The 26,103-nt window shown below is 41.2% G+C and overlaps 2 protein-coding genes across 4 annotated transcripts in view; one reads left to right on the top strand and one right to left on the bottom strand.

Annotated features, from left to right (window-relative positions):
- POP1 (POP1 homolog, ribonuclease P/MRP subunit) overlaps nucleotides 1–5,285 on the bottom strand; it is a 43,736-nt gene extending 38,451 nt beyond the window's left edge. For 2 of the 3 annotated variants that reach the window (XM_015145768.3, XM_077943890.1), the window contains exon 1: nucleotides 5,192–5,285. The gene's annotated coding sequence lies outside the window, so the exon portion shown is untranslated. Of the gene's footprint in view, nucleotides 1–5,157 lie in introns of all 3 variants that reach the window. The other variant, XM_028852791.2, reaches the window with a different exon arrangement.
- A 125-nt stretch (nucleotides 5,286–5,410) lies between these two features.
- Nucleotides 5,411–21,529, top strand: RIDA (reactive intermediate imine deaminase A). Its single transcript, XM_015145767.3, has 6 exons — nucleotides 5,411–5,550; nucleotides 14,974–15,079; nucleotides 17,658–17,712; nucleotides 17,978–18,046; nucleotides 19,443–19,498; nucleotides 20,972–21,529. The coding sequence occupies exons 1-6, from the start codon at nucleotides 5,486–5,488 to the stop codon at nucleotides 21,032–21,034; spliced, it is 414 nt and encodes a 137-aa protein (XP_015001253.1). The 5' UTR covers nucleotides 5,411–5,485; the 3' UTR covers nucleotides 21,035–21,529.
- The last annotated feature ends 4,574 nt before the right edge of the window (nucleotides 21,530–26,103 follow it).

The following is a 26,103-nucleotide window of genomic DNA, read 5'->3' as shown; positions in this document are numbered from 1 at the left end:
CCTGCACCTGTAATCCCAGCTACTTGGGAGGCTGAGACAGGAGAATCGCTTGAACCCGGTAGGTGGAGGTTGCAGTGAGCCGAGATCGCACCACTGCACTCCAAGCTGGCCAACAGAGCAAGTCTCCATCTCGGGGGGGGGGGGGGGGGGGGCGGGGCGAGAAACCTGTGTAACCAATAATTTTATATAAATTAGGTACTGGGCTACTACGGGGCTTTTCTGCACATAGCAGGTTGTCTAACATCCCTGGTCCCTGCCCAAAAAATGCCGGCAATGTTAGCCCAATTATGCCAACCAAAATACCTGCACAAACCTCCAAAATGCTAGTCACATCAGAATTTGCCCACTTCCACTGAGAGCTACTAAATTAACTACCCCCATTCACTTACTTCCTTTTCCAATGCAAGACGTCGCACAAAATTAAGACTTGCCTATATGGTAAAGCGTTTAAGGGCTTTCACTATTGTAATACCTAACCTTGTTTTTAGACTCTCCCTTAATCACCTAGCCTTGTTGCCACATGAATAGGCTCTCGCTTAGCTGAGAAAGCCAGACATACTCCTTTCCGCTCCTTCATTTACAAGGCTTCAAGGACTCCTTACCCACCCCGCTTCCTCAAGGAGTTAACTTGTGTAAGCAGACTCTCAACATATCAAAGAGTCCAATTAACTGATAAGGTACTGAAGCAAGCAATGTACGAAGTTCCCAGGATTTTGCTCAAAAGATAACACCATAAAGCCGTGAGTTTGTGTCTGGCGGAGCCCCCATATAAAACATCTTAGGAAAGACTTAGAGCCCCTGCACCTGGAAACTGTTTTTTCTCTATAACCATTTATCTTTTTAACTTTTTTACATGTTTTTACTTCTGTAGAATTGTTGCAACTGAGCTCCTCCTCCCCTTCCTAACCCGAAGGATAAAAGAAAATCAAGCCCCTTCCTGGGGCAGAGAGAATTTTGAGCGTTAGCCATTTCTGGGTCGCTGGCTAATAAAGGACTTTTTTTTTTTTTTGAGACGGAGTCTCGCTCTGTCGCCCAGGCTGGAGTGCAGTGGCGCTATCTCGGCTCACTGCAAGCTCCGCCTCCCGGGTTTACGCCATTCTCCTGCCTCAGCCTCCCGAGTAGCTGGGACTACAGGCGCCCGCCACCTCGCCCGGCTAATTTTTTTGTATTTTTAGTAGAGACGGGGTTTCATTGTGTTAGCCAGGATGGTCTCGATCTCCTGACCTCGTGATCCGCCCGTCTCGGCCTCCCAAAGTGCTGGGATTACAGGCTTGAGCCACCGCGCCCGGCCTAAAGGACTTTTAAATTCATCTCAGAGTGTAGCGTTTCATCTCAGTGTAGCGTTTCTCTAACTCACTCACGTACAATACTACAGAGTTTGAAAGATGTGCGTTCAAATTCCTTCTTTATACTTTTTAGTTACATAATCTTAGGAAAATTACTTTCTCACTTTCAGCCTCAGCCTCTTCCTCTAAAGTTGCTGTGAGAATTAAACATTATATACAGGCCAGGTGGGATGGCTTATGCCTGTAATCCCAGCACTATGGGAGGCCAAGGCGAGTGGATCACTTGAGGCCAGGAGTTCAAGACCAGCCTGGCGTACATAGTGAAACCGCATCTCTACTAAAAAATACAAAAATGAGGCCGGGCGCGGTGGCTCACGCCTGTAATCCCAACACTTTGGGAGGCCAAGGCAGGCGGATCATGAGGTCAGAAGATGGAGACCATCCTGGCTAACACGGTGAGACCCCATCTCTACTAAAAACACAAAAAATTAGCCGGGTGTGGTGGCCGGCGCCTGTAGTCCCAGCTACTCGGGAGGCTGAGGCAGGAAAATGGCGTGAACCCGGGAGGCGGAGCTTGCAGTGATCCGAGAGATCGTGCCACTGCACTCCAGCCTGGGTGACAGAGCAAGACTCCATTTCAAAAAAAAAAAAAAATACAAAAATGAGCCAGATGTGATGGCATGCGCTTGTAATCCCAGCTGAGGCTGAGGCACGAGAATTCTTTGAACTCAGGAGTTGGAGGTTGCGGGGAGCTGAGATCACGCCACGGCACTCCAGCCTGAGCGATAGAGTGAGACTCTGTCTCAAAATTAAAAAATAAACAAACATATACATACTGTATGTGGTTTTGGCTTTGCAAAATGCATATACACAACTCACTTAGCATGGGGCTTTATGCTAACTAAATGCTTAGTTTATGGTAGCTATTATTCTTAAATAATAAATGAGATAGCAGGGATTGATGCCATTTCACTGTCTACTCCGCTAATTTCAACTAAATGAAAGACAACTATATCTACACGCAAAAACATTTTTCAAATTAAACAGTATGAAGGAAGTAAATGGAGTCCTGCAGAACTGGTTGGCTAGTGAAGCACATGATTCAGATCAGTCTGCATTAAAAGCCATTCCAAATATTCCACAAAACAACTTAGTTAACCTACTGTTACCTGCTTGAATCAGAACTCACCAGCAAGACTAGACAAGAACACCATCGGAACTCTAGCTCCCCTCAGGATCAGAATGGGCCAAGAAAAGGTTGGTGCTGCCTCCAACCTAGGATAACCTTGGGAACATCCCGGAGCTTTGGGTCCAGATTAAAAAATGAGTAAATCAAACTAGCAGTGGTCTAACAGCAAAAGGGAATGAATATAGGATGCATCTTTATGAAGTCTGAGGACTTAGTTTAAAAGTTTCCAGAGGCCTGGTGTGGTGGCTCACACCTGTAATCCCAGCGCTTTGGGAGGCCAAGGTGGGAGGATTGCTTGAGCTCAGGAGTTAGAAACCAACCTGAGCAACATAGTGAGAATTCATCTCTACAAAAAAATCAAAAAATAAGCTGGGCATGGTTATGTGCTTGTGGTCCCACCTACTCAGGAGGCTGAAGTGGGAAGATGGCCTGAGACAGGGAGGTCAAGGCTGCAGTGAGTGAGCCTTGATCACACTACTGCACTCCAGCCTGGGTGACAGAGCAAGACCCTGTCTCAAAAAAAAAAAAAAAAGTTTCCAGAAGGAATCTTAACTCTTACCTTCACCTTCAAGTCAGTTTTGTCAAAACTTTAATAAGCACTAAATATGTGCTGCCTTTATAAAAATATTTTCCCCAAATCTTCAAATAAAATGGATACGTTATATTTTCTGACACAGCTTAGTATCCCCGATTGGCCAGACACAACCTTTGGTGTTAGTTCCCAGTTTGAGAACCTGGGAACTAACTAGATGATGTCTGTTTTCTTCTAGATCTAAAAAGTTGGTGATTCAGACTTGATATAAAATCTGCCTTAAGAATAAAGGTACCTCATTTCACAAGAAATATTTTACACAAGTTGAATCATTTGTAATGCTCCAAGGTAGCTTCTTATTTAAAAACTTAAATGGTGAATTATTTTGTAAATAAAAAGCATCTCTTAATTATCTAGTTTAATCAAATTTAGCAAACTTTTGGGCACCTACTATGTGCCTAATAGTTTCAGGCTGTGTATAATACCAAAGTAGAATAAGAATTTTGTCATCTTAGGCAGCATTGAGAACTTGATGTGGCAGGCATTATTCTACATGACTTATTCATTTAATTCTCACAACTCTGTGGTCACTAGTATTATTCCCATCTTATAAATGAAGAAATTGAAGCACAGAGATGCTATATACCAGCCCAAGGCTACTAAGCTTGTGACTGTGCTGAGATTCAAACCAGGCAGTCTGACTCTATCCACTATTCTTCTTTTTTCTTTCTGCCCCTTCCCTCTCCAATCCACTATTCTTGAAACACGTAACAATTAGAAAATAGGACCTCATATAATAAAATACTAAATTATGCGGTACAGCACAATAGGAAACAGGAGAAGGGAAAGAAAAAAAAATGTGGCTGGGCGTGATGGTTACACCGCACTTTGGGAGACTGAGGCAGGAGAATTGCTTGAGCCCAGGAGTTGGAGACCAGCCTGGCCAACATGAAGAAGCCCTGTCTCCACAGAAAATACAAAAATTAGCCGGCGTGCACCTGTAATCCCAACTACTTGAGATGCTTAGGCTGAAGGATCACTTCAGCCCAGGAGCTTAAGGTTTCAGTGAGCCAAGATCATGCCACTGCACTCCAGCCGGGGTGACAGAGTGAGATCCTGTCTTGAAAGAAAGAAAAGAAAGAAAAAGAAAAGGAAAGGAAGGAAAGAAGAAAAAGAAAAAATATGTGAATTGATAGGAAAAATCAAAGAGAAAATAGGCTTTCAGTTAGCTGGAATTTGCATAGATGAGGAAGAAAGAGTATTCAGGAATCTACTGTGTGAATACAGGAGGACGCTAGTGGGAAGAGGGAGTAGATGACAATGAAACTTGAATAGGCAAGGGGAAGCCAGATTGGAAGGTCTTTTATTCCAGGCCCCAAACCAGTGAAAAAGATCAGAGGGTTCCTGAGCCAGAAGTAGGAAGGCCAAAACCTAAGCAGTATGTAGGACAAAATGAAAGGGAATAAAGGAGATTTTCTTATATTATCTTTAAGAAGCAGGGAAAGCAGAGATTTTACTTTTTTTTTTTTTTTAAACTGTTGCATTCCTAGCATCTAGCAGAGTGCCTTACACCAAGTAGGGACTCATTATATATTTGTGAGTGCCCGCATAAATGAAGAAACGAAGCGTACTTACAATGCAAATATTAACAGGATAAGAAATATTTAGCCAAGTACCATCCCTTCTGACACAGCAGAATACTCATAAGGGATCTGGGCCATTCCAGATCACTATCTTTCTTTCTGAAATGATACCCCAATCACTAGGGCTCTGTTCAGATAGTGACCTTGTAAAGCCCGAGGAGCACCCTAGAGAAGGGAACACGGGAGGAGCAGGAAAGCGAACACCGGAGGACCAACGCCCAGATCCCAGCGTGGTCGCCTGAATGACCCATCTTAGTCCTTTGGGGTTGCAGAACAGGGGATGCAAATCCATCCCAGGACGGCCTCCGCCCGGCGGGGCAATGAAGGGAAATGACTGACGTAGGGGGCTCGAGCGCAGGGGCCGAAGGAGATGCGACACTAGGAAGAGGGGCCCCGGGCATAGGCAGCAAGGAAAGAAGAGGTCAGAGGAGTCTGAGGGAGAAAAGATGAAAAGGGGAGACGGGCGCCGGGCGGGGGACCACCACAAACAGTCCCCCCGACACTCACAGCCTCTGGAAGGCACGAGCCCCTCACGACCAACCTGCCAGACGCTCTGAGGACTTCCCGGGTCAGAATGACAAGCCTCCGCGACAGTCCCCACCGAGCCAAAGCGCCTGGCGAGCGCGCTGGAGAGCGCATGCGCCAGACCAGGCGCTTCCTCCACGTGGCCTGGAGCGTCGCCGAAACTACAATTCCCAGAATGACGCGCGAGCCCGCCCCCAGCAGGCGCTGTCCGGCAGAGGCGCTGCTAGGGTTGGTCAGTCGCACCAGAAGCGAGCAGGGCTGGTGCTGGGGCTTCTTCTCCTGAAGGGGCTGCAAGAGGGAAGACTTAGCCATGTCGTCCTTGATCAGAAGGGTGATCAGCACCGCGAAAGCTCCAGGGGCCATAGGACCCTACAGGTAACGAGGCTGGTGGGAGCAGTGACGGACCCGGGGCGTATGGGTTCGGGGATTCGGGCCCGGTTGGGGTCCCTCCGGGTCAGAGGCCCAGCGAACACGCGAGGAAATTGAGCCTGGAAAGGGGCAACGCACCCAAAGACCCACAGAGAGTTGGGAGCCACGATGGGACCGGGAGCCTGCACTCCACGGGACTTTGCTCGTTCTGGGGCTGCCTCGCTGCGGAGCCCAGCCTGCCAGACAGCTCTCCCCGGTTAGAAGTCTTCAGACGCTGTGTTTTTTGGGGGAAGGGGGTAGTTTTTGTTTTCTTGGTAACAGCTTTATTGAGATACAATTCACGTACCATAAGATTCACCCCCTTTAGCATGTACAATTCAGTGATTTTGACCATACTCACAGTTATGCAGCCATTACCACTTTCTTCAGAACCATTTTCATCACCCCAAAAATAAATCCCATCCCCATTAGCATTCACTTCCCATTCTCCTCTCCCCCGGCCCCGGACGATCTACTTGCATCTTCATGGATTTGCTGATTGTGGACATTTCCTATAAATTTAATCATAAAACATGTGGTCCTTTATGACCAGCTTCTTTCATTAGCTTCATACTTGGTCTACCCCTCTCTCAATTGAAAAGAACCCCATCAACAGCTCCCTCCTTTAAACCTCCTGCTGTGAGAAAAGGCACTGAAATGTGGCAGAACAGGAATTATTACAGAAAACTTGGAAATAAAATGCAATGGGAGTGAGAGGGCAAGTAGGGTAGGCAGTAAAGGAGAAAAAAGACAAATTGATTTTAACTTGGGGTGGAAGAGGAAACAGAGCCCTCTCTCAATTGAGAAGAGCCCTGTCAACAGATGTGGTTGTCTCTTCTGTGGAGAGCTGAGTTCCTTTAACAGAAATGCTTAGCAAATCCCTGCACATCTACGCAAGCCACTGGTTTCTACAACATATGGAAATGCATTGTAATGTTTATCAATTCATTGCCCATTCTTATTTCCCACTACTAAATACAAATCGTAGCAAACATTATTTTCTAAGACTGTGCCAACATACTCTAGCTAAATATATGTATACTGGCCAGAAAGTCTAACCTGTGTTTGTTTCCACTTGTGCTTTTGTTTCCACTTGTCAGAAGTGCTTTTAAATGGAAAAGTTAATTTTATTTTTAAGCTTCATATTCTTAAAATGTCTCAGCTTTAAAACTATTGGATCTTATCATATGCATTGTTGGCTACTTTCTTTTTCAAAGATAATTTTTTGTTTATTTTTAATTCTTCACTAAAGTATACTTCGCAACCCTTTTTCAATTTTTTTCTATTTAAAATACAGTTTATAGTATCTGCTCACTGTTAAAGAACCAAAGTGGGAAAACTTCTACAGCTGAAACTCTTATAGATGTGCATTGAATGCCTACTATATGCCAAGCACTTAGGAGTACAAAAATGTATAAAGACAACCCAGTGTGAAAAACATTAATATATATGGGGAAAAGAAAAATGAACATTTTAATTTAGCACATGCTCTATGCCAGGCACCATGACAACCACCTTCTCTTAAGTCCCATCCCCATTTTACAAAAAGAAAACTGAAGCTCAAAGTCAAGGTCAGAGAGTCTACAAGTGACATTTTGATTTGAAGTCAAGCCCTAGCTCCCTTTAAACCTACTGCTGTGAGAAAAGGCACTAAGATGTGGCAGAACAGGAATTATTATAGAAAACTTGGAAATAAAATGCAGTGGGAGTGAGAGGGCAAGTGGGGTAGGGAGTAAAGCAGAAAAAAGACATATTGATTTTAACTTGGGGTGGAAGAGGAAAGAGAAGATTTAGGAAGGTTACTTGTGAGAGGTAGTCCTTTGGTTTTGAAGGTTGGTTTTGTCATTTATAATAATGTTGTGAAGTTTGATTTTTAAATTAATTTATTAAGGATTTCAACAGGAAGTCATTGAGTGAAGGGCGTGGAGGTAGAAGTCAGGTAAAGGGAATGGCTTGAGTGAGGGCATGGAGGTAGAAGAATGCATGGTATAAAGATTTTGGGGAGAAAGTTTTCATAATTCAAGTGCTACTTCTATCTTTTTTGTTTGTTTGCCAAATCTGTATATCACTTATAATTTACTTAACCTATTTCTTTGAGATGGCTCACTTCATTTTATTTAACAAGTTAATTGAAAAGGGAAACTTTACAACAGTACACGAAATAGAAAACATTTCAATAGAAAGTAATAGTAAAAAATAAACTCAATTTTAAAAAAGGTGTTATTAAATTTTAGCTGGACTAGACATTACAGTTGGTTCAAAATCTGAGGCCTGCTCTCTCTTTGTTAAGAGTGAGGTTTCTTTAGGCTGGTACTGTGTCTCACGCCTGTAATCCCAGCACTGTGGGAGGCCAAGGTGAGAGGACTGCTTGAGGTCAGGAGTTCAAGACCAGCCTGGGCAACATAGTGAGACCCCATCTCTATTTAAAAAAAAAAAGTTTAATTAAAAACTTTCAATTGATGTTTTAATTTGTTTTCTAAAGATGATTTTTTTCTCCTTGATGTAATCAAATGGGGTAGAATCATCATTGCTAACATTTACTGATGCTTACTCAGCAGCATCGGGCACTTTTTTTTTTTTTTTTTTTTTTTTTTGAGACAGAGTCTCGCTCTGTTGCTCAGGCTAGAGTGCAGTGGCACAATCTCGGCTCACTGCAACCTCCACCCCACAGATTCCAGTGATTCTCATGTCTCAGCCTCTCAAGTAGCTGGGATTATAGGCATGTGCCACCACACTCGGATAATTTTTGTATTTTTAGTAGAGATAGGGTTTCACTGTGTTGGTCAGGCTGGTATTGAACTCCTGACCTAAAGTGATCCACCTACATCGGCTTCCCAAAGTTCTGGGATTACAGGTGTCAGCCACCACGCCTGGTCAGCACCAGGCATGGTTCTAAGTGATTTTTATGCATGGTTGTATTATAGTCCCCATTTTTCGGATGAAGAAACTGATGTGTGCAAAATTAAATAATTTGCCAAAAGTTACACCACTAAAAAGTGATGTAACAAAATTTGAATTTAGGAAATGGGTACTAGAGCCTAGTCTTAATCATTTACTTTGTTGTCCCTGGTGTAGACTGAAAAAAAAATTGGAAAAGGAGTCATTTTCTTACTGTGTTTCACTGTGTATGACTGACTCCTTTGAGAATACTGATTAAGAGTTGGAATTTGGATTTGAATTTTTGTTTTGCCTCTTTTTAATTATATAACCTTGCAGAGTGACTTAACCTCTCTTAGTTTGCTTCTTTGTCTTCTAAATGGGCATAAATAATACCACTTGATAAGATTATTGTGGGAATTAAATAAAAGTGACCAATAAAAATTAGATTTTGGCCGGGCGCAGTGGCTCACGACTGTAATCCCAGCACTTTGGGAGGCAGAGGTGGGTGTATCACATGGTCAGGAGTTCAAGACCAGCCTGGCCAAGATGGTGAAACCCCATCTCTACTAAAAATACAAAAAAAAAAAAAAATTAGCTGGGCATGGTGGTGTATGCCTGTAATCCCAGCTACTCGGGAGGCTGAGGCAGAGAATTGCTTGAACCTGGAAGGCAGAGGTTGTGGTTAGCCGAGGTCGCGTCACTGCACTCCAGCCTGGGCTACAGAGTGAGACTCTGTCTAAAAAAAAAAAAAAAAAAAAGGAGATTTTAGCAAGATACAGGTTGTGGTGGTTTCCAATACTAAATGGAAGAATATAAATTTTATTTTGTATATAATGAGGAACAATCAAATGTGTTTTTTTGTTGTGGTTGTGTGTTTGTATGTGTGTGTGTTGAGACAGTGTCTCGCTCTGTTACCCAGGCTGGAGCCAGGATCATGGCTTATTGTCGCCTCAACCTCCTGAGCTCAAGCCATTCTCCCACCTCAGCTTCCGAAGTAGCTGGGACTACAGGCCCAAGCCACCATGCCCGGATAATTTTTGTATTTTTTGTAGAGCTGGGGTTTCACCACATTGCCCAGGCTAAATGTTTTTAAACAGGGTGGAACATGATCAGATCTTTTAAGAAGATAATTCTGATAGTAATTCCGATAGAAATTTGGAGGTTAAGAGAGTGAGAATAGTTAGGGGATATTGTAAGTGAAAATTTGTAATCTTTTTTCTCCTTCTGCCCTAATGTCTTTCTCTCAATCACACAGTAATAGCATTTTAAAAAAACACTTTTACCTTCAAACAAGAGGGACACAACCAAATCAAAGTGGTTATTAGAGACACTTTGTCCTGGAGCCTGCTAAAGAGTATACCCCTTCCTTGACCTATTTAGAGATACTCTGTGGACTTTGTTCAAGAAGGAAAGCATAACAGTAATGTTCCTGGTTGACTTGAAGGTGAGTGGGAGTCAACTGTCTTTATAAAGCTGAAAGCAAAAAGGAAGGGAATCATCATATGAATGTGCCAATATGACAAGAAAAAAAAGCCACCAACCAGCTTCGTGGTGTGGAGACTTCCAGGACATTGTGCCTCTTGTGCACTAGGTGACTAGAAATCGTGCTTATTTTCAATAGTTAATGTTTAAGAAAAAAACAAACTCCAACTAACTACTTATATTCTGATAAAGTTAATTGGACATGTTTTAGGAACCTTTTGGAAACGAGTTTTTGTGCATGAAGTGCGTAGTGAGTACACTTTTTGAGAATCCTGGGTCCTCTCCAGGAAGAATTCAAATGTGTTGAACTTTCAGTCTCTGGCATTGGAATGGATGGGGTGTTGTCACTAATTAGCCAATCAACTCTGCACATTTCAGGAATACTTCCAGACAGAACCTTGAAAGATTTCAACATTGCATTGCTTTGCATGGCGCATATTGCACACCGTCCTCATAATAATAAATTTTTGAAGCAGTAGCCCGTGTGGCATAGACTATGATGTGAGAATTATTAGAACGCTTTTGAAAGTGTGATTACCCTTTAACCTGGAAGTAGAACAATGCACTTTTAAATTTTCTGAAGTCCAACCACATGTCTTTGGATAGTAGGATTCTTATGCTCAGAAAGTGTCAACTAGACAATTATTCTTATGAACAAACCTCTTTAGATCTATAAGAGATAACTCACATAGCTCAGATGGACTCAGCTCCAGTGCTTACTTTTTATATTTTGAAAATAAAAGAGTTTCTTTTTACTACCGTGAAGTTTCTGATAAATAATAATGCATTTGGTCTTAAAGTGTGTTTCAGATATGGGGAAAGCTGAAGGCACTTTGCACAGGACCTAGGGCAGACGGCCTAATTCTACACAGGACAGTTAATAAAAAACAGTGTTACTGATGGTATTATTTAACCCGAGAAAAGATTACAAATTAACAAACTCAGTAGTTATCTATTTGTGGACCAGTGTGAAAGCCAGATAGCTGAGAAAACTTTCTAGACTTTCTGAATCATGTTACCAAGTTTAAACATACCTCCTTAGCTCTCTCCAAAGCATTTGCTGTAAGTCGACAGGTCCTGCTGAAAAGACATTCACTGACAACCAGAATTGTTTATGCTACTAAGTGGTTAAAGAGCAAAACATCAGCAAGTAGTTATAGTGTGCCTACTGTATGCAAAGAATCACCTACACCCTACAGAGCTACAGAGACATGGTAAGACATTACCCCAAACTCAAGGAGTTTAGAGTCTAAGATACCTTGGGAGATAGGATAATAACAGGATGAGTTACAACACAAGGCAGGATCCTGTACATAGTATAAGGAAGATACAACCAGAGCACTCCTGGGATCCAGGAGAAAGAAAAGCTTAGTTACTTAGGGAAAGTGTGTGTGTGTGTGTGTGTGTGTGTGTGTGTGTGTGTGTGTGTGTGTTTAGTGTAGTTTTATTTATAACAAAATATTGGAAGTAATGGTGACTAATTAACTAAAGTATATCCATATTGTAAAACATACATAGCTGTTTCAAAAAATGAGGAAGCACTCTACATATACTTATGGAAAGATCTTCATGATATTCCGTTGAGTGAAAAAAACAAAGTGTACAAGAACGTTTAATATACCATATTTTATGTAAAAGAAAAGAGAAAATATATATTTGTTTTGGTTTTCTGTTCATTAAAGAGACTGGATGAATACCTAAAGAAGAACAATGGTTCTGGGCTGGGAACTGAGCAAATAGGGAACAAGAATGAAAGACTTTTCACTGCAATTCTTTGTATATTTTCTGGATTTTTGAACCATATGAACTCCTATTCAAAAATAAATTATAAAGGAAAACAAAAGATGTGGTCAAGAAGACCAGGGAAAACTTCATGAAATAAAAGAGGAAAGTTTGGAGCATGTTGGAAAATGGAAGAATAGGGAACTAAAAGAAGAGGATTAAAATGAGACTATCTTAAATTTATAAATAAGCATGGAAATTTTAAAACAAATTTCACTTATTTTTTTCTTTTTTTTTTTTTTTTTGATACAGAGTCTTCCTCTGTCGCCCAGGCTGGAGTGTAGTAATGCAATCTTGGTTGTCTACAACCTCCACCTCCCAGGTTCAAGTGATTCTCATGCCTCAGCCTCCCAAGTAGCTGGAATTACAGGTGTGCACCACCACTGGCTAAGTTTTGTGTTTTTTAATAGAGACAGGATTTCCCCATGTTGGCAAGGCTGGCCTTGAACTCCTGACCTCAAGTGATCTGCCCGCCTCAGCCTCCCAAAGTGCTGAGATTATAGGTATGAGGCACCATGCCCTACCACATTTCACTTTTAAATTAAAATTACATTAAGGTTTCTTTCTTCAACATCTTAAAAAAACAGACAGGCTTTCTTCATCCCAAAACTAATATGATTCCTGTAAAAAGTGGACTTGTTTGGCTTTTTTCAGGTATCAATGTATTGTATTCTTTTTCCTGTGATTTTATCCTACTTCTGAAATTTAACATCTTCATAACAGAAAAAGTTAGTTACAGAAGTAAGCACTTTGCAGAAATGAAGTTGTATTAGTTCATTTTCACACTGCTATAAAGATACAACCCAAGTATTTATAAAGAAAAGAGGCTTAATTGACTCACCGTTCCGCATGGCTGGGGAGACCTCAAGAAACTTACAATAATGGCGGAAGGGGAAGAGGCACATCATATATGATGGCAGGCAAGAGAGAGTGTGCGTATGTAGGAGGAACTGTCAGACACTTATAAAACTGTTAGATCACGTGAGAACTCACTATCACGAGAACAGCATGGGGGAAACTGCCCCCATGACTACTTATGTTTTTAAAAGTGCTCTTGAAATTGCATTTTTTTGCTTTACAGCTATATTGAGGTATAAGTTACTTATAAAAGTTACCCATTTTAATGGCTGTGTGTGGTGGCCCACAACTGTAATCCCAGCACTTTGGGAGGCCGAGGTGGGTGGATCACCTGAGGTCAGGAGTTCAAGACCAGCCTGGCCAACATGGCAAAACCCCATCTCTACTACAAATGCAAAAATTAGCTGGGCGTGGTGGCTCACGCCTGTAATCCCAGCTACTTGGGAGGCTGAGGCAGGAGAATTGTTTGAACGCGGAGGCAGAGGTTGCAGTGAGCCAAGATTGTGCCACTGCACTCCAGCCTGGGTGACAGAGTGAGACTCCACCTCAAAACAACAAGTTACCCATTTTAATTAAGTTACTCACGTAGTGTTCCATGAGTTTTGGTTAATGTATAGAATCAGGCATCCACTATAATAGTCAAATTTTAGAACATTTCCATCACTCCCAAAAAATTCCCTTGTACCCATTTATGATCACCCCTGGCCCCAGACAACAGTTAATCATCTGCTGTTGCTATTGTCCTTTCTAAGGTTTCATTTAAGTGAAATAAGACAATATATAGTCCTTTGTTGGATCTATCAGTGGGTGCGTGTGTGTGCATCTTCCATTTTTGCTATAAATAATGCTATTCTGAACATTCACATAAAGTCTTTGGACATATGTTTTCATTTCTCTTTGATAGTTGCCTAGGAAAGAAATTGCTGAGTTGAGGCTCAAGCCTGTAATCCCAGCATTTTAGGAGGCCAAGGCAGGAGGATCACTTGAGTCCAGGAGTTTGAGACAAGCCTAGGCAACACAGCAAGACCTCATCTCTACAAAAAAGCAAAATAAATAAAAAATAAAATAAAAAATTAGCCGGGCATGGTGGTGCACACCTTTAGTCCCAGCTACTTGGGAGGCTGAGATGGGAGGATCGCTTGGGCCTGGGAAGTCAAGGCTTCAGTGAGCCACCATCCTACCACTGCACTCCAGCCTGGGTGACAGAGCAAAACCCTGTCTCTGAAAGAAGAGTTTGCTGAGTTGTATGTCAAATATATGTTTAAATTTTTAAAGAAACTGCCAAACTATTTTCTAAAGTGGCTGTACCATTTTGCATTCCTACCAACAGTGTATGAGGGTTGCTCCCCATCATTGCCAATGCTTGTTTTATCAGTGATGTCTTAGTGTGTGGTTTTGCTTTGCATTTCTCCAATGACTAATAATGTTGAGCAAATTTAATGTACTCTAACTCTTTGTATGTTTTCTTTTGTAAAGTATCATTTGCTCATATTTCATTGGGTTGTCTTCACATTATTGACTTATAAGAGTTCTTCTTATATTCTGGATATAGGTACTTTATTAGGTATATGTTTTGCAAATATTTTTCTCCCAATCTATCACTTGCTTTTTCTTCCCGCAACCCCTTTTTTTATTTTGGGTCTCTGTTACCCAGTGCCAACTGAGGCTGGAGCGCAGTGATATACACATGGCTCACTGCAGCCTTCAACTCCTGGGCTTACGCAATTCAATCACCCTAACCTCCTGAGTAGCTGGGACCACGGGTGTGCGTCACCATACTTGGCTGTTTTTCATTGTTTTTTGTAGAGACTGAGTGGTTGCCCAGGCTGGTCGCAAACTCCTGGTCCCAAGCAATCCTCCTGCTTCACCCTCCCAAAGCACTAGGATTACAGCACCCAGCCCCTTTTCATTTTCTTAAAGGTATCTTTGATAGGCCGGGCGCGGTGGCTCACACCTGTAATCCCAGCACTTTGGGAGGCCGAGGCGGGCGGATCACAAGGTCAGGAGATCAAGACCATCCTGGCTAACACAGTGAAACCCTGTTTCTACTAAAACTACAAAAAAAATTAGCCAGGCGTGGTGGCGGGCGCCTGTAGTCCCAGCTACTTGGGAGGTTGAGGCAGGAGAATGGCATGAACCCAGGAGGCAGAGCTTATGGTGAGCCGAGATCGTGCCACTGCACTCAAGCCTGGACGACAGAGCAAGACTCCGTCTCAAAAAAAAAAAAAGATACTTTTGGTAAATAAAAGTTTTTAATTTTCGTGAAGTCCAATGTATCTTTTTTTTTTTTTAACCATTTGTACTTCTCTGTCCTATCAAAAAAGTCTTCTAGCATTGAATTTTATGTTTTATACTTATATAAATACACTAGCTTTCTGTTTATTGCAGTCAAGCTGTGTTAGTCGACAGGACCATTTACATTTCAGGACAGATAGGCATGGACCCTTCAAGTGGACAGCTTGTGTCAGGAGGGGTAGCAGAAGAAGCTAAACAAGTAAGTCATTTTCCACATTTGAAGTTTCCTTTTCTTCTACCTTTTTAAGGTTGGAGAGTATTAAGAATCCACTTCCCTGATTTGTTTTATAGAGATTAACAGATAAATGTTTTTTTAAACTACTTACTGCTTGATTTAACGTAGTTTTCTATCTAAGAGTTGGAAATTTGATGGATCATGAATCATCTAACAACCAAAAGAGATATTCTACCTCCTTAACACTAAAGTGACCTTAAACCTGAATCATTGACGTCAGATGACATGCTGCCACTTCCAAATGGACTGGGAAATTTTCTTTTCAGGGCCACTGACCTGCCCCTCTTCAAAAAAAAAAAAAAAAAAATTTACCACCACAGAAGTAAAAAGTCAACATTTTTAAAAATAAGCATGGTGGGGAATATGATTCTAATCCAATAAATATAATTAAACCATAATGTAGGCCAGGCATGGTGGCACACGCCTGTAATCCCAGCACTTTGGGAGGCCGAGGCTGGCAGATCACTTGAGGTCAGGAGTTCAAGACTAGCCTGGACAACATGGTGAAACCCCATCTCTACTAAAAATACAAAAACTAGCCAGGGGAGGCCAGGTACAATGGCTCACGCCTGTAATCCCAGCACTTTGGGAGGCTGAGGTGGGCAGATCATCTGAGGTCAGGAGTTCAAGACCAGCCTGGCCAACATGGTGAAACCCTGTCTCTACTGAAAATACAAAAATTAGCCAGGTGTGGTGGCATGTGCCTGTAGTCCCAGCTACTCAGGAGGCTAAGGCATGAGAATCATTTGAGCCTGGAAGGCGGAAGTTGCAGTGAGCAACATATAATTAGAATTATATTCCACATGCTTATTTTTTTAAATGTTGACTTTTTACTTCTGTGGTGGTAATTTTTTTTTTTTTTAAGAGGGTCAGGTCAGTGGCCCTGAAAAGAAAATTTCCCAATCCATGTAGAAGTGGCAACATGTCATCTGATGTCAATGATTCAGGTTTAAGGTGACTTTAGTGTTAAGGAGGTGGAATCTCTCTTTTGGTTGTTAGATGATTCATGGTCCATCAAATATCCAACTCTTCGATCACGCCACTCCACTCCAGCCTGGGCGACAGGGCAAGACCCCGTCTCAAAAAAAAAAGAAAAAAAAAATTAACCCAGTGAGGTGGCACATGCCTATAGTTCCCGTTACTCAGGAAGCTGATACAGGAGAATCACTTAAACCTGGGAGGTGGAGGTTGCAGTAAGCCAAGATTGCACCACTGTACTCCAGCCTGGGACACAGAGCAAGACACTGTCTCAAAAAGTAAAATAAAATAAAACAATAAACTATAATTTTATGCATTTACTGAGTCATATAATGCTGAAAGTTTGTTTTGTTTTGTTTTTGTGAGACAGCCTCGCTCTGTTGCCCAGGCTGGAGTGCAGTGTCGTGATCTCAGCTCACTGCATCCTCTGTCTTCCAGGTTCAAGCAATTCTCTTGTCTCAGCCTCCCAAGTAACTGGGACTACAAGTGCCCGCCACCACATCTGGCTTATTTTTTTGTATTTTTAGTAGAGATGGGGTTTTACCGTGTTAGCCAGGATGGTCTCGATCTCCTGACCTCATGCTTCACCCACCTCAGCCTCCCAAAGTGCTGAGATTACAGGCGTGAGCCACCGGACCTGGCCTAGCTGAAAGATTTTTAAAAACCTAAATGTCCACTCATAAAGAACCGGTTGAATAAATTATGCTAGATCAATACAACTAAAGTAATGTGGAAAGATCTCCAACGTAAATTGTTTCATGGTAATAAAACCAAGATGCAGAACAGCATGCACGGTATGCTACCGTGTGTGCTTTTATGTTTAAAAATATGTAACATAAGCATTGACTGTACCTAGAAGGATATACAATAAATTAGGAACAGTGGTTACCTCTGAGGTGGGAAACATGGGAGAGAGAGAGAAGGGTGAGAGAGATCTTTACACTATATATGCTTTTTTAATAGCTTTTGAGTTTGTTGTTGTTGTTGCCATATCCATGTATTACCTATTTAGAAGATTATTTTAAAAGACACAAGAATATAATGAAATATTACATTGTGACCAGCAAAGTGGGAAGGAAGAATGAATCCAAAAAAAGATGCTTTTCCAGAAGCCAGTGTCTCAAACAGTTATATAATTTACTAATATAATTTTTTGAGAAAAAGGAAAAAGAACCCTTTAAAGTCAAATATTGCTTTAAAAGAAAACATGTTTTAATGCTTATTAGCTCATCCTTATCCTTGAAGTGGTATCAAATGAAGAACCCCAGAAATTATTTCTGTGGACATTGGCCGAACAATTAACACATTTTAGCACTGAAGAAGGGACTTCAACCCAGTCTTTTTATGCACAAAAGGAGACAACCTTCTCACTGTATTTCAGAAAGACTCATTCTATTAAAGGGAAGCCAAGAAACACACTTGTAAGCTTCCTAACAAGAGTAGAGAAGATTTTTCTGCAACATAAGCTATTTAAGGAGGTATTAGTAAAAGATGATTAATTGAATGTAATTAAAGCTTTAAATCTAATATCAGTGACTTAGGCCTTTCTTGGCTTGGTTCACAGGCTCTTAAAAACATGGGTGAAATTCTGAAAGCTGCAGGCTGTGACTTCACTAATGGTGAGCAATTTGATATTATTTCACATTTCTTTTTGATATTTCTTTGGTCTTTTTCAAAAATATATGGCATCCAGTAATATGCCGTGCCATGTCTTTGTTGCTACTTAAAAGTTGTTTTAAACAGCAACTGTTCTCCTTCACTTCTTTGGTCCCATTTCAGTCCCATTTTAATCAAGACAGTCTCAGAATCATATAGTCCTTTTCTAAGTAATATTTTGGGTCAGACCAAATAACTAAACCTAATGACAATGTTTGTATCTTCTAGTGGTGAAAACAACTGTTCTTCTGGCTGACATAAATGACTTCAATACTGTCAATGAAATCTACAAACAGTGTAAGTAATTTGGCTTTATTCCTATTTTCCATTTTTAAAAAGAAATAAATCTGGTCACATTAATGAATGTGTATTATGAATTAAGAGTGGTAGGAGATGCTAAAGAAATGGTCATAGATCTTGTCCTAAAAGAATTAATAATCTGATTGGAAATAGGTTGTATACCCCCCATGAAAAAGTCCTAAGATATTTCTATTGCATTCCCTAAAACAATGTAGTAAAACCCTACATACCCATTTTTCAAAAGTTTAATTTCATTAAACCCTTTTCAGGCTTTTTAAACTCTCCTAAAAAGTTTTTTACACATAGGTTTTATTTACTATTGCTGTATGGTCCAGCCACCATCTTTATCCTGGCTCTCTCAGACTCATTAGTTAGTTACTTAATATTTCTAAGCCTTGGTTTTCTCATATGCAAAATGGAGATAATATACTCCTACCTTATAGGATTGTTGGAATGATTAAATGAGTCAGTACAACATGTAAAGCACTTAGATGCTGGTGTGTTATAAGCACTGAGTAAATGTTAGCTATTATTAACATTGATGTCATAGTGGAGAAAATTGGTGTCCCTACCACCTAGTGGGATGAGGCAAAGGTATAACATGGAAAAAGCATCATTACTTATTCTCTCCTGAAGAAATGACTAGAAAAGACCAAAGTTGGCAGAGGAAGTACTTGCCAAAATTGCTAGAGGTGGGCACTTGTTCCCTATTTAGATAAATAGTTTATAAATATCACTTTAAAAACAAAACTCCACATCAAACAAGATCAAAATGTTAGAGTACGTATTTCATTTTTTTTTTTTTTTTTTTTTTTTGCCAGAAAGCTAAGAGATTTTAAAAAGTATTAACTATGGTAGGAATCATATGGCTAAATATTTTATCAAACAAATCTGATAGTGAGCCTCTTTTTTAAAATGTTGCTTAAAGCCAGGTGCAGTGGCTTACATCTGTAATCCAAGCACTTTGGGAGGCTGAGGTGGGTGGATCATTTGACATCAGGAGTTTGAGACCAGTCTGGCCAACATGGCAAAGCCCCATCTCTACTAAAAATACAAAAATGAGCCAAGCGTGGTGGTGCACACCTATAATCCCAGCTACTCAGGAGGCTGAGGCAGGAGAATCTCTTGAACACGGGAGACAGAGGTTGCAGTGAGCTGAGATCGCACCACTTCACTCCAACCTGGGTGACAGAGCGAGACTCTGTTTCAAAAAAATAAAAATAAAATGTTGCTTATATCTAAGAACTGACTAGTATATGAAGCACTTGCCAGATTCTTAATTGTAGAATATTGAATAACAGTACAATATCTGAAAACTAAAATAAAATTTTTCACTTGATCTTTATTTTTTCAACTCTTCTCTATTAAAAAAATGAAATTCTTTTAAATTCAGATTTCAAGAGTAATTTTCCTGCTAGAGCTGCTTACCAAGTTGCTGCTTTGCCCAAAGTAAGTACACTTTAAATGACTAATGTACACAGTTTTCAATTTCTACATTGTTTTCCTTCTATAAATAAACTAAGCACTGTGAAAGGAAACTTAAAAGAAGTAGCCTGGGTAGGGTGGCATACCCTTGTAATCCCAATGCTTTGAGAGGCCAACACAGGAGGATCGCTTGAGGCCCGGAGTTCTAGACCAGCCTGGGCAACATAGCAAGACAGCCATCTCTACAAAAAAAAAAAAATTAAAATTAGCCATGCATGGTGGTGGTGCACACCTGTAGTCCCAGCTACTTGGGAGGCTAAGGTGGGAGGAACACTTGAACCCAGAAGATTACAGCTGCAGTGAGCTGTAATCGAACCACTGTGCTGCAGCCTGGGTAACAGTGAGACCTTGTCTCTAAAAAAAAAGAAAAGAAAAGAAAAGAGATAGTTCCTGCTTCCCCAGGGACTTAAAGTCTGAAAGGAAATACCCTATATTACATGCATGAAAAAAAAAAAACCTTTTAAGACAACACGTGAACATAGAATCAAAATCAAAATACTTAAATTGTGAGAAAAGGCCGGGCACGATGGCTCACGCCTGTAATACCAGCACTTTGGGAGGCCGAGGCAGGCGGATCACAAGGTCAGGAGATGGAGACCATCCTGGCTAACACAGTGAAACCCCGTCTCTACTAAAAATACAAAAAAATTAGACCGGCGTGGTGATGGGCACCTGTAGTCTCAGCTACTCAGGAGGCTGAGGGAGGAGAATGGTGTGAACCCAGGAGGCGGAGCTTGCAGTGAGCCGAGATTGCGCTACTGCACTCCAGCCTGGGCGACAGAGCTAGACTCCGTCTCAAAAAAAAAAAAAAAGGAAAGAAAAGGAATCTAAACCTTCCACTAGAAAAATAATCTCTAAACCAGGGGCACACATATTTCTCACCATTTTGATTTTGCTACTCTAACTCGAAGCTTAGCAGCACGATATTCCTGCCTATAAAAAAGCAACTCTTACTGACTTCTACTTGCAGTTTCTACTAAAGAAAAATTATGTTTTAAGAGTGTAATTTGTATTGCTTTAATTAGTTGTTACTTGGAATGATCATTATCAGACCTATTAAGGTACTGGTTGTAGTAGAAAGAGCTCTGAACTTGGAATCAAAAGACAAGGGTTCAACCTCTGCTATCTAGCTTGTGACTGAGATGAGTTAATTACTCCTTCTACACTTCAGCATATCATTCTGTGAATTGACAGGAAAATATCTCTCTAACAGGGCTGCTGTGAGAATCATATAAGCTAATATAGTATATGAATATACTTAGCATGGTAACCTGGTCTATTATAGATTCTTAGTGAATATTTCCTTCTCCTTTCCTTCCTTGAAAAGCTTAACGTTAAAAATGTTATATTGCTATTAGTTTCATGTTTTTAGTAGGTATTATAGAGTTTGCAATTTGTACAAAATGATTAAAACAAATTGTTTTGTTTTCCTCACAGGGTAGTCGAATTGAAATCGAAGCAGTAGCTGTCCAAGGACCGCTGACAACAGCATCACTATAAGTGGGCCAGTGCTTTGTAGTCTGGACTTGTTAACATTTTGATTTTTACAATTGATGTAACATCTTAATTAACCTTTTAATTTTCACAATTGATGACAGTGTGAGCTTGATGAAAATATCTGAAGTTATTATGGAAATACTATATAATAGGGAGAGTTGAACATGAATTGAAGATTAGAGAAGGAATCCAGTTACTGTTTTAAATTACACCTGTATTACTGAATATAGGAAAGAGATACCCATTACATAGTTACTCAATAAATAAAAGAGAAATAACAGGTAGGAAAGAAGAGTAATTATTCCTGAGAAATAATCAAGAACATATCTAATTCAAACTAATGATGTGAACGATTTAGTTTTCATGTCAGGTATGTGATTCTGCTCTTTCTTGAGTAAAATTTAAGTGTTTAAATTTGAGGTCAAGGAGAAGAAAGTGGACCAAAATTTAATATAGATAATATTTTTCTAATGGAAATAAAATAGACATGCAGATTTCCTTTGGTGTGATTTTGTTCACTTATTTCTTAACAGTTTATACATTAAAACATATTGCCTAGTTGGGGTGGGTAAAGTTAAAATCTCCAACTATTTTATTTTTCAAAGCCTATTTCTGACTTCATACACTTTTACACAGTTTATTTTTTTCAGCAGTTTTAGCCAACTATTATTACATGAAACATCATTTAAACTTTCTAGTCTTCAGCAGTTTTGGCCATTTACAGTGTTGGAGAATTTGCATGTAAATTTTCACATTTGTAGATATCTTTTTAATCTCTGCTCTATCTGTCCCCCCTTTTCATCTCTGATATGATTTATTTGGACTTCTTTTTTTTCCATTATTAATCTTTTTAAAGAACTACTTTTTGGCTTTGTTGGTCCTTTTTATTATATCTTTCTTTATCATTATTTCTGCTCTTATATTATTTTCTCTAGCTCATTGATAAGTCACATTTTTGTACTTTTAATATTGAGTCTTTTATTAGTAAGTTACAGAAACCCAACTCAAACTAGTATTAAGTGGAGAAAAGAGATAAATGCATAGGCTTAGGTCACAGAGGCCAGAGTACAGCTGCCTTTAGGCACATGTAGCCCAGAAACCTCATGGCTCCATCTGTCTCTTGGGGGAAGATGCTGCAGACCCCAGATACAGGCTATGAGTGCACTAACCCCAGCAGAAAGGTAACCATTTCCTGATCTCTCTGGCAGAAGAATCTCAGGGAAGCCTCTGATTGGTCCAGCTCAGCTTAAGGGCCTGTTCCTAAGCCAAAGCCAGGAAATTAGACACCCTGGCCAGGTTAGGTCTAGGGGGAATAGTTGTATATAGGGCATGACTTCAAAATCAAACTCTAGAATGAAAGAGCTGGAAATAAGATGCTGGTACCTGGCCGGGCGTGGTGGCTCAAGCCTGTAATCCCAGCACTTTGGGAGGCCGAGACGGGCGGATCACGAGGTCAGGAGGTCGAGACCATCCTGGCTAACACGGTGAAACCCCATCTCTACTAAAAAATACAAAAAACTAGCCGGGCGCGATGGCGGGCGCCTGTAGTCCCAGCTACTCGGGAGGCTGAGGCAGGAGAATGGCGTGAACCCGGGAGGCGGAGCTTGCAGTGAGCCAAGATCCGGCCACTGCACTCCAGCCTGGGCGGCAGAGCGAGACTCCGTCTCAAAAAAAAAAAAAAAAAAAAAAAAAAAAAAAAAGATGCTGGTACCCACGTTAATTAATTTGTTAGTGGCTGGGTCCTGTCTTGGAGTCTTCTTTTCCACTCTGAAGGAGAATCACTAGAATTTGTTAATTTGGAGGAACATTGCATGTTGGTCTTTTTTTTTCTTTTTCTTTAATTTATTTTTTGAGATGTTCTCACTCTGTCACCCAGGCTGGAGTGCAATAGCACAATCATGTCTCATGGCAGCCCCAAACTCCTGTCTGAAGCATTCCTCCCACTTCAGCCTCTTGAGTAGCTGGGATTACAGACACCACCACACCCGACTAATATTTTTATGTTTTTGCAAAGACAGAGTCTCATTATGTTGCCCAGGTTAGTCTTGAACTCCTGACCTCAAGCAGTCAGGAGCCCAAAGTGCTGGGATTATAGGCATGAGTCACCGCGCCTGGCCAAAATGACTTTTTAAAGTGTCTAGAGTCTGTAATCCCAGCTACTCAGGAGGCTGAGGCAGAAGAATCACTTAAACCCAGAAGGCAGAGATTGCAGTGAGCCAAGAGCGCGCCACTGCACTCCAGCCTGGGTGACAAGGGAGAAACTCCGTCTCAAAAAAAAAAAAGAATCAGGGCCAGGTGTGGTGGCTCATGCCTGTAATCCCAGCACTTTGGGAGGCCAAGGCGGGCGGATCACCTGAGGTCGGGAGTCCAAGACCAGCCTGACCAACAAGGTTAGACCCCGTCTCTACTAAAAATACAAAAATTAGGCGGGTGTAATGGCGTGCACCTGTAGTCCCAGCTACTCAGAAGGCTGAGGCACCAGAATCCATTGAACCCAGGCGGCGGAAGTTGCAGTGAGCCAAGATCACGCCACTGCACTCCAGCCTGGGTGACAGAGTGGGACTCTGTCTCAAAAAAAAAAAAAAGTGTCTAGAATCAGGGTCACACAAATCAATTCAATACAACATGCATTATTTTTAAATGTATGTGATAGTATGAATCACTATACTTTTATTAAGAAATGTTAAGGCCAGGCGTGGTGCCTCATGCCTGTAACCCCAGCACTTTGGGAGGCCGAGGCAGGCAGATCACTTGAGGTCAGGAGTTTGAGACCAGTCTGGCCAACATGTTGAAACCCCATCTCTACTAAAAATAGAAAAATTAATCTGGCATAGTGGCACATGCCTGTAGTCCCAGCTACTTGGGAGGCTGAGGCAGGAGAATGGCTTGAACCTAGGAGGTGAAGGTTGCAGTGAGCCAAGATCATGCCATTGCACTCCAGCCTGAGAGACAGAGCAAGACTCTGTCTCAAAAAAACAACAACAAAAAATAAATTTTAGAAATATCTATATTCTATGAGAAAACAAAATGAGGCAGATCTCAAAACAAAATTGGTATCCCCAGTTGGTTTCTCAGAACTCTTTTTCTGGAAATTAGTGAGGTTTGCAGACCTCTGTCCCCAGTGGTGGATGGAAGTAGCATGTTTATTAATTTCAGTAGCACATTATTAAACTAAAAGAGTGTTTTACAATAATATAGGTTGGCCTTTCTTCTACCTTTGGGAGTTATTAAACCCTGGCTTTGATGTCCAGAGACCTCTCTCATTAGGCACAAGAATAATGATATGGTTGTTAACTTTTAACAACTCAAATGTTCCCCAATAAATGTGCTGAGTGTGGTACTGACGAGTAAAGTGAAAAGCCTGCCATTCGCCTGTACATGGATTACTAATGCCAACTTTTGTTGATACTAATGCCAACTTTTGTTGATACTAACAGGAACTGGAAGAGAAATTCCATACTTTTCAGCTGCTCTCTGAAATTACACCGATTCTGCATAGGCAATAAGGCCTTGAGGTTATAACCAAACACTCATAAGTTTATAAACCCTGGAGAGGTGAGAAGCTGACATAGTTTTAGATGTTATGACATCTTATAAGCAAATGCTTTCAACATTTCAAACACGGCATGCCTTGCTATCTGGTGTGGGGAGAAAGAAGAAGGGAAGGGTCATTCTCCTTTTACCTTACCTTTTGCCTTACACATATTTGTATGTGGGCAAATGAATGGCTTTATGATGTCCACATCACTGGTCTTTGTTAAAGAGAATTCAGATTTGGATCACCAAACTATCTTCATAAAAATGGGATATGCGGCCGGGTGCGGGGGTTCAGCCTGTAATCCCAGCACTTTGGGAAGCCGACGCAGGAGAATTGCTTAAGCTCAGGAGTTCAAGACCAGCCTGGCCAACACGGTAAGACTCTGTCTCTACTAAAAATACAAAACTTAGCCAGGTATGGTGGCGCCTGCCTGTAATCCCAGCTACAAGGGAGACTGAAGCAGGAGAATCACTTGAAACTGGGAGGCGGAGGTTGCAGTGACCAGAGTATACCACTGTACTCCAGCCTGAGTGACCAAAAAATAAAAAGATATTTGCCATCTCTAATGAGCTATTGTATTTGCCAAAAGAGTACAATGTAAACCCTACTAGGATTATTTGACCATGACCATCCAACATTCTTTGATTAGTTACATGTGGAAAGAAACCTTTTCTTAATTAAGCAATTCTTAATTCAAGGCCCAATGTGGAATAAACCATTTGTTCAGAGTGGTATGGGTGTTTTGACTGCTCAAAATATGGTAAGAGCTTTTACTCCAAAGTCTAAATGGAAAAAGCAGTAAGGTAATAGGTTGACCGCACATTTCTTCTTTTAAAAGAAATAAATAAAATTATTTATTTATTTACTGTAGAGACAGGGTCTCCCTATATTGCCTGGGCTGGTCCCGAACTCCTGGGCTCAAGCAATTTTCCTGCCTTGGCCTCCCAAAGGGCTAGGATTACAGGTGTGGGCCACCACACCCAGCCATTAATTACACATTTCTACCCTGTGGGTTCCTCAGGGGGTTGGCACTTCTGGCCAAGAACTTGAGTCTGGTCTGGGGATTTCCTAGATTTGCAAACTAGCACCCCCTGCTGGTAAATGCAAATGTTCACTCCCAAGAATGAGAATTGGGAAATTTGTTCATTTCCATCCCAGTTAGAGGTACATTAGGTACAGAAATAATGAAATTATCTTAATTGAAAGAACACAACTGGACTACAAAGTGGTTGCACAGCACCCCAGGGATAGAAAAATCCAGCCGTTGGCCGGGCGCGGTGGCTCAAGCCTGTAATCCCAGCACTTTGGGAGGCCAAGACGGGCGGATCACAAGGTCAGGAGATCGAGACCATCCTGGCTAATACGGTGAAACCCCGTCTCTACTAAAAAATACAAAAAACTAGCCGGGCGTGGTGGCGGGCACCTGTAGTCCCAGCTACTCGGGAGGCTGAGGCAGGAGAATGGTGTGAACCCGGGAGGCGGAGCTTGCAGTGAGCTGAGATCCGGCCATTGCACTCCAGCCTGGGCGACAGAA

Source organism: Macaca mulatta, chromosome 8, assembly GCF_049350105.2.
Source record: "Macaca mulatta isolate MMU2019108-1 chromosome 8, T2T-MMU8v2.0, whole genome shotgun sequence".
Taxonomy (NCBI): Eukaryota; Metazoa; Chordata; class Mammalia; order Primates; family Cercopithecidae; genus Macaca; species Macaca mulatta.
This window is presented reverse-complemented; position numbering and strand designations above follow the sequence as displayed.

What these genes read in the sequence shown, in the direction of transcription:
- RIDA (XM_015145767.3), top strand. Translation starts at nt 5,486, where the DNA reads ATGTCGTCCTTGATCAGAAGGGTGATCAGCACCGCGAAAGCTCCAGGG. An exon ending in TAGCAGAAGAAGCTAAACAA is followed by an intron (nt 15,080 to 17,657) that starts GTAAGTCATTTT and finishes CTTGGTTCACAG; the next exon opens with GCTCTTAAAAACATGGGTGA. An exon ending in CAATGAAATCTACAAACAGT is followed by an intron (nt 18,047 to 19,442) that starts GTAAGTAATTTG and finishes TTTTAAATTCAG; the next exon opens with ATTTCAAGAGTAATTTTCCT.